The sequence below is a fragment of the Cibotium barometz genome, chromosome 19 (genome assembly GCF_041138505.1).
Source record: "Cibotium barometz isolate CiBa-2024 chromosome 19, ASM4113850v1, whole genome shotgun sequence".
Taxonomy (NCBI): Eukaryota; Viridiplantae; Streptophyta; class Polypodiopsida; order Cyatheales; family Cibotiaceae; genus Cibotium; species Cibotium barometz.
The window spans coordinates 48,801,571-48,813,685 of NC_141064.1; the positions used below are offsets into that span (position 1 = coordinate 48,801,571).

The 12,115-nt window shown below is 44.6% G+C and overlaps 1 protein-coding gene across 1 annotated transcript in view; it reads left to right on the top strand.

The window, feature by feature from the left end:
• Positions 1 to 421: 421 nt before the first annotated feature.
• CLPP5 (nuclear encoded CLP protease 5) overlaps positions 422 to 12,115 on the top strand; it is a 43,149-nt gene continuing 31,455 nt past the window's right edge. Inside the window, exons 1-4 of the mRNA XM_086813916.1 lie at positions 422 to 767; positions 2,947 to 3,051; positions 3,137 to 3,254; positions 3,395 to 3,487. Coding sequence (XP_086670042.1) covers positions 637 to 767; positions 2,947 to 3,051; positions 3,137 to 3,254; positions 3,395 to 3,487 — 447 coding nt within the window. The 5' untranslated portion in view covers positions 422 to 636. The remainder of the gene's footprint in view (positions 768 to 2,946; positions 3,052 to 3,136; positions 3,255 to 3,394; positions 3,488 to 12,115) is intronic.

Consider the following 12,115-nt stretch of genomic DNA (forward strand, 5'->3'; position numbering starts at 1 on the left):
TGTCTTTTTCTGCATCTCGCTTGCCTGGGGTTCTCTCTCTCGTGGAACATGCCTACCCCATAGCTATGGTTGTTTGACTCGTGAGGGGGCTTGCGCGTCTGCTAAGGTCTCACCATGGGTATTTGGGTGAGAAGTAGGTGAGGAGTAGAGAGAGGACAAGGAGATGGACGGGGCGGCCATGAGGACGAGGAGGAGGAGGGAACGGAGGGGGCGATGGCAAGGAGAGAGAGAGGATGAGATGTAGTGGGCGGTTGTGAGGATGAGGAGGAGGAGTGGATGGAAGGGGCGATGGCGAGGACGAGCGAGATGCTGGCCCTTGAGCAAATGACGAGGGCGTTTTGCATTGCCTAAGGTTGAGCACATTAGCATTGGCTAAGGTGCATCAACCCATTTTATAAGGGCGTTTTGCATTGCCTAAGGTTGAGCACCTTAGCATTAGCTAAGGTGCACCAACCCATTTTATAAGTGAAACTGAAGAAATCTCAGCCCTTAATTTCAATCTCACCTACACTAGAACCCCTTACCCCGAAGTGCTATGGAAAATACACAAATTGCTTCATGACCAGTGACCGGTGCTAATATATTTTCACCTACAATCCTTTGAGATAGGATAGTAGATCGAGCCGGTCTTAGGCGATGGCGCACGCAGTTATGTCGTTGAGAAGCAACTTGGGCGGCGTAGCTCCTGCAGAACGAAGCATATGGCAGCAGCTGCAAGTGTCTGCCGGCTCCCCTCTACCCTTGCAGATGCCTGTTTCTCACTCTGGGTAAAGTGTTATTTTGTGTGTGTGTGAGAGAGAGAGAGAGAGAGAGAGAGAGAGAGAGCCTGTCACCGAGGGCTGCAACACGAGCTTTTTTGAGAAGCTCTGCTCGACTCGATCTTGTATCTACGTTTTGCCGTATTGGGTTTTTAGAAGGGTGGTTGACCTTTCCCTTTTATGGCCTCCGCAGCACTGTAATCGCTCTTGAGCTATCCTTACTTGGATTTAATATGCGTGTGTTTCAGTATTGTGTGTTGGGAAGAGTGTTTGACCCTCAAATATGGTCCAGGAGAGGGCGACTTATCACTTTGGTGGAAGGTTTTCATACTCCTTTAACAAAGTTTTTGCCGTGATGTACAGTTCACCATTTCAGACACATCAGTTACTTTGTGATTGCTAGTTGCTGCATGGGCAATAGGTGGGAAACAGGTTGCTACATGGGCAATAGGCGGAAACAGGGTGTGCTGACAGCCAAAATTAGCTCTTTTCATTGCTTTCTAGGTTGCTGGTTGTTAGTGGTTTTGAGGCAGCCTATATTCCTGCAGGAGAGCTTCTATTCGGTAGGAAAAAGGGTTTTTCGTTGCAGATTTTACATCATTAAGGTTTCTGTTTTTCCTTTTTCTCTTAGCTCTTTTGCATCATGGCAGATGCAAATTTAGTAGCTCTATTGCACGATTAGCTGTCCCAAGTCATACTGGGATCGAAAGCCAATGGTTGGACGCTTGTTTGTTGGCTCCAAGCTCCGAGAATGCCACATTCAAGGAAAGTTAGATGTCCAGATTATTTCAAGAACTCGGATGAAGAAGTCACTTCAGAGCATTATGAATTCAAAATGATGGAGAAGTCACTTCAGAGCATTATGAATTCAGGATGAAGGAGAAGTCACCTCAGAGCGTTATGAATTTTGAGTGAGTTGGTTTCTTGGCCCTGGAGTGACTGTGAAGGTTTCATATTAGCAATCACCAGTGGGCTCACTGCTAATAGTGACTACTTGAAAGATGCTGAGATCGCCCCTTAGTTCAAGTGTGAGACACTTGAAAGATGCTGAGATCGCCCCTTAGTTCAAGTGTGAGACACTTGAAAGATGCTGAGATCGCCCCTTAGTTCAAGTGTGATAAAACAGTGTGAAAACACAGCAGACCATAGAGACAATGCACTCTTTATTGTTCTCGTTGCACAGAGCTCTTGGAGCTCCTGTAGAGCGATGGTACTATTCTGGTATGCAGTGTGGGTGGTGGCACCCGGCTCTCTTCTGAATGAATCCACATGTCAAGGATTTCAAAGCCTCTAAAGTTTACTGCCAAGATAATGGTTGCTGATTCTCATAGCTTTCTGCTTCATCTTGTGCTCATAGTTTTCTGTTCATCTTTTGTGAAATTCTTTGACTTGTACAGCATGGCATTGGTTGATTGATTACGTCGAATCGTCACAGAGTTAGGGATTGGGAAAAGAGGACCAAACCTCTCTGTCAAGAGGCAATGAAATCTCCCTTGTATCTCAAAATAGACCGTACGTCTAAACAAATAGTGCTCCTTGTCCATATCTTCCCAATAGTGCATATCCTATGTATCAGTTGTCTTGTGGAATGCCCTTTGCTCTCCCTCCCTCATTCCAAAGCCAATGGAAAGATACTTTCATTTGACCAATGGCATGAGACTTGTCTCAATGGTATCTGGGTTTCTCAATGAAACGGTTCTCTGTAACACTCAGGAAATGCTTTCTGTAAAAGTGAAGTTCTGATTGGATTAGCCAGGTCTGTCTTGGTGAAGCTGCATTAAATTTGGACGGATGATGCAGTTGACCTCAAGATCCAAAGGGGCTCCAAGCTGCAATGAAACGTCTGGAAGAGGGTAATCTTAGACCAATGGAGCTTTTCCAAACTTAGCCAGAACGATCTTATGTGCCACTGAAGGCTTACTCTTGATCATAATAAAGAACATCATCACCTGCAGTTTTTCTATTCTCCTCTCCTAAATCTGGACCATCGTACAGGTGTTAAAGAGTGAGAGAGATTGTGGGTCTCTCTAGCTTCAGGGCGAGCCTGTAGGAGGCTTTCTACCCAGGAGCTAAATTATGATTTGAGAATTCTTGCATGTGGAAACCTTGAATAAGATGTCAGAGAAGCATTTTAAAGATTTTCATTTCAAACCAAAGGTTGGATTTATTTGTTCTTTTTGGTTTTCAGAATAAAGAAGGCTACCAACTCAAGGATGACATTGCGTGCTTCTTTACGGTCTGAAGGCTTTTGGAGCCCTTCTTCTAATGTTACAAGCGGAGTATGGTCAATTAGGTGAGGGTTGCAGTCATGAACTATGGAAGCTTTTCCATAACCTTACCCCATAGATCTGAATTTTATAAAAAAAACTATGTTGTAGGAATGATCTGGAGGTTCCAGCATCCTCTTACTCTGGTCCCTATGCTCAAGGAGGGCAAGGTCCACCTCCCATGTTGCAAGAGCGCTTCCAAAGTGTTATAAGTCAGCTTTTTCAGCATGTGATAAGCTAAACCTTTGTATTTAAATTCTTTGCTTGCTTCAAGCTATGCTCCATATTTGGGTAAACCACTCTTGGTATGTGAATGATTTTTCAAACACCTTAATGGAGTGAGCAACATTTATTGGGTTCTTGTGGCAGAGGATAATACGATGTGGTGGGGCTGTTGATGATGATATGGCTAACCTAATTGTGGCGCAGCTGCTTTATCTGGATGCTGTAGATCCAAACAGGGTGAGGAGATTATCTTGTAGGCTCTATGCATTATGTATCATTTTTTAATGTATGTGAATGTGCTTAATACTAACTGGTTTGTTACTTCATTATGTACACTCCAAAAAATCACATAAACAAATGCATTGACAGGCTTTGTTGTCCTCTTGTCTTGTTTAAGGGTGTTGTTTGAAAATATGGATGTGGACATTGTTGGGCTAGGGTTTTGCAGCAGCATGCAGCACACACAGAAGCAAACCAATACATAGTCTAGAGAGAGGGAGAAGTACACAACTCTAGTGATTGCATTGGATAATGAGCGGTGAAAATTCTATGTGATAAGTACACCCAATAATACGAAATAAGAGGGTGTTCACATGCTTGGGGGAAAAACCTCCTAGTGAGGGAAAAAGTACCCCAGCTACTAACATAGCATTGCCCATATGGTATATGTCTACAAACTACCTTGGAGTTGTAAGCCCAGCGGGGCGTGCATTGACAGACTCAACCACGTGTCCAAGAGATAAAAATATAAAGAGAGAGAGGGGAGAGAGAAAAGGGAATGGGGATCTTGCACAGTACACCACATTGAGCGGGGAACAGGCCCCCTTTCAGGAATTTATTCAGGAACAATCCACGGGCACGGTGGCGAGGATCAATACAAAACAAACAAATATGCCGATGTAGGATATCCTAGTTGATGTCGATGTCGACGTACAAGATTGCTGATGTCGAGCACACCACGGGGATGACCCACAAGTATCTCTCCCTAGGCTAGTACCAAATCCAAATATCCAAATCCAATGAATCCAAGTCCAATGGATCCAAATCCAAATCCAAGTTCCATGTTCATGTCTAAGCTTCATGCCCAACCTATATGTCCAAGCTTCATGTTCCATGTCCAAGCTCTGTGCCGAAGTTCTCCATGTCCAAGCTATATGTCCAAGTCCAAGAAACACTTGCTCATCCCATGAGTAATCTCCACAACTCTTATAGCCTTGTCCATGAAGAAAACCTTGGAAAAGCTCTTTCTCGCAAGAAAAGTGATATAAAACCTGTTTTAATGGTTTTTGGGTGATAAAAACATCCAAAAAGCAGTTTTTAGGGTTTCTGAAATTTTTGTCCGTACATGTTTGTACATGCGTCCGTATTGCCCATGCATATGTCCATACGAGTCTAGGGTTGACCCTACATCTGAAAAGCAAGTTGGAGAAGGTGTTGATGGCGAAGAAGAAACTCTTCATGATCATAATGATGTCCACACACACTCCACGATCTCCTTCAATCTTCAATGATCTTGTTCATGGTACTACAAAAGAAGTCCAATCCTTTTTATACTTGTAAGAGACTATGCTTTTTGCCAAAAAGTCTTCATGCTTTCGCTTTGCCTTTTTTATGCTTTGCTTTTCTCTTTCTGCCTTTGCTTTTGCTCTTTTTACTTTTATTAATAAAATATTACTCAACTTTTGGTGCTTTGCTTTTCTGGCTTTAAGGCCTTAGAGCTGCTTTTTGAGAAAGCGCCCTTTAGCTTTTTGGTCCAGCTCAGTCTCCTCTTTCTAATGGTGCCCTTGGCTCGCGGTCAACCTTGTTTGACTTTTTGCTTTTTCTTGCTTTTTGACCAAGAAAGGTGCTTTTTCTTAATGAATAAAATATTACTCAACTTTTGGTGCTTTGCTTTTCTGGCTTTAAGGCCTTAGAGCTGCTTTTTGAGAAAGCGCCCTTTAGCTTTTTGGTCCGGCTCAGTCTCCTCTTTCTAATGGTGCCCTTGGCTCGCGGTCAACCTTATTTGACTTTTTGCTTTTTCTTGCTTTTTGACCAAGAAAGGTGCTTTTTCTTAATCAATCCTTATGGACACTGTCCCCATGTCTTCTTCCATCTATCTGGTGTCCGGGCATAGATTTCATTATGTGAAATAGAGCTAGGAGGGCCAAATAGTTACATTCCTTGCCTCTTACATCATAGTTGTCCTTAACTGCGGACTGCAAGTGTTCCAAGCACAACCATATGTTCCATGTATATTCGTGTGTTCCAAGTACATGAAGTACTTTCATATGTTTGAAGGTACTAGCCCCATCCGGTGAGCTTGTGCATCTGGTCTTTCTCCATATCTGTGGTGTCATCTGCTCATCTGGCAATATCTCGATTCCTTTTCTTTGACCGATGTCCTTGTTCTTGATGGTACATCTTCATGACCTGTCACATGTGTTAGATAAAATAAATGCATACTTACCTCTTGCAAAACCTAGACACAATCTAGTCGACAAACAAGTATGCATCGTTCGCATCTACTGGGTATTCTAGGTACTGGCCAGGTTGTCTGGAGCCCAGTGGACTATCACATGCCATAAATCCAAGCATTGTCCACACATCAAAAACAGCACACAAAATCAAAGAGATTTAAACATACATCAATATGCAATGCACAAGTAATGATCCTCTTGTTCATGGATTGTCCTGTCTGGTTTCATTCAAACCGTGCTAAGCCATTTGGTCACTGGGACCACTTGAGAGTTCATCAATAGTCATCTGGGCCATCTGGTCACATTGACCTCGCGACTATGAAATCCAATAGTCATCTAGGCCATCTGGTCGCAATGACCGCCGGACTGCGAAATCCAATACAGTCATCTGGGCCATCTGGTCGCAATGATTGTCCGACTGCGAAATCCAATACAGTCATCTGGGCCATGTGGTCGCAATGACCGGCCGACTGCGAAGTCAATTATATATCTGGCATCGTTGCCGTCCAATGGGTCATCTGGCATCGTTGCCTCCCATATACAAATCTCGTTCGGGTATCGTTGCCATCCATATACAAATCTTACTCCTTGGGCTTTTTGGCATTGTTGCAACTTGCCACCCAAACTAGAGCATGTCCAAATAACCATTACAAGCAGAATAATGATCAAATCCAGTCCAATATATATATATATAGTGAAGAGGGCTAGAGGTATGATCCCTCCCTCTTGAATCTGTCTTGATCGCAAGACAGGCATATCGGTACTTCAAATACATCTTGACCAACCACTTCCTCAATTCTCATAAGCTTGAAGTATATCTGGATAGTCCTAGAAGTACTCCTCTGGCATCCATTTCACGTCCAACAGCGAATAACTCTTGAATTCCAAGAGGAACTGTCTGACCACTGTCTTTCCTCCTTTTCTCACAGAATGGAACACAATCTGTTATGGCTCTTTGTCATGACCCTGTGAAAGTGGAACAGCATGAGTGTCAGCATGGTGGTTGGTGAGCAAGATAAATATTTAATGATTCATATTTGGGTGCCCGGACAAATATTTATATGTGTGGACATCCCCAAGTGTGAAGGGGGACCAAGGGATTTATTATTTATAATGTTTTAACCTTGGGTGGCCCCTAGGCATAAGTGGCCCTTAGAAACTTTAATGAACATTAAAAAGGGGCCTAAGATATTTATGGAAGGGGGCCACTCCACTTTTGGAGGTACACGCCTCTCTCTTCTCTCTCTCTTGCTTTTGGGGAAGAGGTCCTGCAAGTTGGCTGCGTGGAGAAGGGAAAAACAGTCAGAGAGTACTGTTGGTTTTCTTGCGTGGAGAGTAGCCCTACAGTACAGCAGCTGTGAGAAGGCTAGTACAGACTGGTACGGGTGCTGCAGGTTGATTGACGGGGGCTGGTACAAGTGGTGCTGGCGACAAGAGTATGGATAGCAGGTACAGTCAGGTACGGTGCAGTCTCGTACAGCTAGTACAGGCGGCGGCTGCTATACGACAGCTGGCATAGGTGGCAGCTGCACACTATCTGGTACAGGCGGCTGCAAGGCGACCAGGTGCAGACCTGTACGGACAGGTACAGAAAGGTACTGCAATCTTGCCTAGCATGTACAGGCGGGATTGTTCTGTCCTGAACAGCTGCAGGCGGCGCATCATCAGGTGCAGGCGGCGCTTGAAGAAGAATGCTGCAAGTACTGTTCTGAGGTGGCTGCAAGGGGGGAAAGTAAAGACACGTACACACATGTGCTGCAAGTACAGATCCGTACAAACAAGTGCACACGTGTGATGCAGAGTTGCTGATGCAGGCGGCTGCAAGTACAAACTGGTACGGTCAATCCCTCTGGTGCAGAACTGCGCATAAAAATTGGTAAACTCTGAACATATCTTTCTTTCTTTCTTTCCACTGGCTTATGTCTGCTAGAGTTGTTTCATCTGGCCCTTTGTGAGAGGAAGGGTATAGCAATTTGAAGGGTGGAAACAGAGATTGGACAATGGACTGGTATTTAGGCTGAGTTTGAAGCCATGAACATGGAATAGCCAGATGTGTGCTCAAGGCTGCCCTGTTGAATTGTCTTGGCTGATTAGCGAAAAACACAGTGTGTTGCTTTTGTGGGACATAGATCTGTATGTGACTCCTCTATGCTAAGAGGTCTTGAGGGCTGCCAGATTGGACATGCAGGTTTACTTTCTTTGATTGGCTTTGTTGTACTTAGTTATACATTCCATTGAATTTGAATAAAGAAATACCGAAAGGGGCGCCAAGCTTTGGGGCCAACAGGTGTCGATTTCCTTTTAGTTCTGGAGCATTCTAGCTCCTGCTAATTTGTTACTTGTTTGGACTACAATTGGAAGGGTGACTCCTAGTCTACCGCACCTTGGTTTCTACCAGAGGCCGGTTTCAAGGTTCCGTTGCCGGGACCCATCATCAACTTTCTTAAGGGGGTGAGCTCGTGGTTGCCCCGAGGAAAGTCATTGCTGAAAAATTCAGCAACATGTCAGACACAGAAGATGAATATTTTTATGATGAAGAGGAAGAGCAAGAGGCCTCTCTTGAGAGAAATGAATCTGAGGATATTCTTGCAGGAGAACAGGCTGCAGAAGATGCACAATATGAGGATGTAACACAGCCAGAAGACATGCCTAGTAAAGAGGAAGATGATGCTCAGTTTAAAAATCGTTTGGCAGGTGTAATGGATGTGTTTATGTAGCTCACTCAAAGTGAGAAGTTTGCTGAATCCATACACAACCACAACCCACAACATCCAATGTGACTAGTACACATATATCATAGAAGTCCCATAAACAGATGTACTGTCAGCCATCAATACCTTCGGGTGAGACAAAAGCTGCACCAGGCGACCTCTAGATGTCATCTGAGCCTGTCTGTATCAAGGGAGTGGAGGTGCTACCCCCCTCTTGAGCATCAGGCAATACTCCAAACCCATGCTCTACTGAACTTGAATGAGCCGTAACAAGAGTCGGCTCCAACTCAAAGGCATCAAGATAAAGCTGCAAAACCTGAGGTGAATCTGTTAAGTCACCTTCCTCCATCCACTTCGCATCCATCGGTGAATAGTTCTTGAACTTCACAAGATAGCGACGGGAAACTTTACCTCGTACCTTTCTTTCCTTATGTGCCAGTATCTGCTCTGGAATAAGAACCTCATCAAGTTCCTCAACTTCTGGCTGAGCCTCATCTGATACATCCTCAGGCACATCCCCATGGAAAGGTCTAAGTAGACTCACATGAAATGCATTGTGAATCCTCCAGTGATCTGGTAACTTCAAGCGATAGGCTACCTCACCAATCTTTTCCAATACCTGAAAAGGTCCATAATAGCGCATGCTCAACTTAGGGAATAAGCGCTCTTTACCCTTCATCTTCTTGAGCCTAGCTTTTTCAAATCGCAAAAGAACCCAATCACCCAATGCAAACTCTAATGCACGTCTGTGACGGTCTGCTACTTTCTTTTGCTTTTGTTGAGTTTTCTGGAGTGCCAACTTAACTCTCCGATAAGCTTCATCCATGTTCTCCACATATTGATCAGCCTCAAAGATCTTATCCTTTGTGTGCAAAATGGGTGGTACCTTCTTCCCTCCTTCCACGATCTCAAAAGGCGCCTTGCCCGTCGAGGTATGGACAGTGTTGTTATATGCAAACTCCACCAAAGGAAGATACTTTTCCCATTGTTGCTTGTGCTCTGACACATAACACTTAAGAAGATCTAACACTGTAGAATTAGCCTCTTCCGATTGACCATCTGTTTGTGGATGAAATGAAGATGAAAACTTGAGAGTTGTACCCATGTTGTCAAACAATCCTCTCCAGAATAAACTCGTCATCCGTGGATCACGGTCACTAATGATAGACGAAGGCAAGCCATGATACTTGAAGATGTTAGCCATGAATAACTTCACCATATGATCAACTTTGATCGTCTTACGCACGGGAATAAAATGAGCCTGCTTACTGAACCTGTATATGATAGTCCAAATGCCATCATTCCCCGTTTGTGTCCGTGGAAGATCAAATATAAAATCCATAGCAATGCTCTCCCATGGTCTATCTGGAATAGGTAAAGGCTGAAGTAACCCTGGTGTCTTTTGACGGTCAAAATTCATCTTTTGACATACGATGCATTGCCTAACAAAAGCATCAATATCTCTTCGCAAGGTCGGCCAATAAAAGAAAGTCTCAATTGCTTTTATCGTGGCATCAATACCTCTATGACCTGCATACAGTGGAGCATGCAGTCCGGAATGCAAGGAAACATGTTTGGGGGCATGCAGCCTCGAATGCAAGGAAACACCATATATATTCCCTTGCATACCAGGCTGAAAACTAGCTCCAAAATTCCCTGGAATACCCATGCCTCCCGGAGGATAACCCCCAGTCATGGATTGGAACACAGAGCCACCACCAAAATAGCCTGGATGCATAGATTGCTGTGGAATAGATGGCTGTCCGAAAAAGGAACTCTATGAGTTGGCACCAAAAGTATGTTGCATGTTCGGAAACTGTCCAAAAGATGGATCCTGTGGGAAGGCACCACTATTGCCCTGAGGTGAGTTCTTAGAACGCACTTTCTTCTTCTTCTTTTCAGGCTCAGAACGAGATCTCATAAAATTCACAGTGGTATACAACTTGGACTACTACTACACCATTGGTTTGCAGTGAATGTTGTTACATATGCATGGCTTAGAGAGATTGGGATGCTGATCTTGCCATATTGTACATTTCACTTTGGATATTTTGCGGTATCACCAGATTGCAATCGAGGACGCTTGCCATTTTTCAAGAGGGGGGTGTGTCATGACCCTGTGAAAGTGGAACAGCATGAGTGTCAGCATGGTGGTTGGTGAGCAAGATAAATATTTAATGATTCATATTTGGGTGCCCGGACAAATATTTATATGTGTGGACATCCCCAAGTGTGAAGGGGGACCAAGGGATTTATTATTTATAATGTTTTAACCTTGGGTGGCCCCTAGGCATAAGTGGCCCTTAGAAACTTTAATGAACATTAAAAAGGGGCCTAAGATATTTATGGAAGGGGGCCACTCCACTTTTGGAGGTACACGCCTCTCTCTTCTCTCTCTTGCTTTTGGGGAAGAGGTCCTGCAAGTTGGCTGCGTGGAGGAGAAGGGAAAAACAGTCGGCTGGCTGCATAGAGAGTACTGCTGGTTTTCCTGTGTGGAGAGTAGCCGTACAGTACAGCAGCTGTGAGAAGGCTAGTACAGACTCGTACGGGTGCTGCAGGTTGACTGATGGCTGGTACAGGTGGTGCTGGCGACCAGAGTACGGACATCAAGTACAGTCAGGTACGGTGCAGTCCCGTACAGCTGGTACAGGCGGCGGCGGCTGTACGACAGCTGGCACAGGTGGCAGCTGCACACTATCTGGTACAGGCGGCTGCAGGGCGACCAAGTGCAGACCTGTACGGACAGGTACAGGCAGGTACTGCAGTCCTGCCCAGCAGGTACAGGCGGGACTGTTCTGTCGTGAACAGGTGCAGGCGGCGCATCATCAGGTGTGCAGGCGGCGCTTGAAGAAGATTACTGCAAGTACTGTTCTGAGGTGGCTGCAAGGGGGAAAGTATAGACAGGTACACACGTGCTGCAAGTACAGATCCGTACAGACAAGTGCACACGTGTGATGCAGAGTTGCTAATGCAGGCAGCTGCAAGTACAGACTGGTACGGTCAATCCCTCTGGTGCAGAACTGTGCATAAAAATTGGTAAACTCTGAACATATCTTTCTTTCTTTCTTTCTTTCCACTGGCTTATGTCTGCTGCAGAGTTGTTTCATCTGGCCCTTTGTGAGAGGAAGGGTATAACAGTTTGAAGGGTGGAAACAGAGACTCGACAATGGACTGGTATTTAGGCTAAGTTTGAAGCCATGAACATGGAACAGCCAGATGTGTGCTCAAGGCTGCCCTGTTGAAATGTCTTGGTTGATTAGAGGAAAACACAGTGTGTTGCTTTTGTGGGATACAGATCTGTATGTGACTCCTCAATGCTAAGAGGTCTTGAGGGCTGCCAGATTGGACATGCAGGTTTACTTTCTTTGATTGGCTTTGTTGTACTCAGTTATACATTCCATTGAATTTGAATAAAGAAATACCGAAAGGGGCGCCAAGCTTTGGGGCCAACAGGTGTCGATTTCCTTTTAGTTCTGGAGCATTCTAGCTCCTGCTAATTTGTTACTTGTTTGGACTACAATTGGAAGGGTGACTCTACCGCACTTTGGTTTCTACCAGAGGCCGGTTTCACTCTTCCATCCCTGGTGGATTCTTCAAAACAAGTTCCTCTCTGGGGATAACATGGTTGATCTTCTTGGTATCCTAAAAGGGCCATATCCTATCATTCCCTTACTTTGGCAATCCAAAGATAATATCCA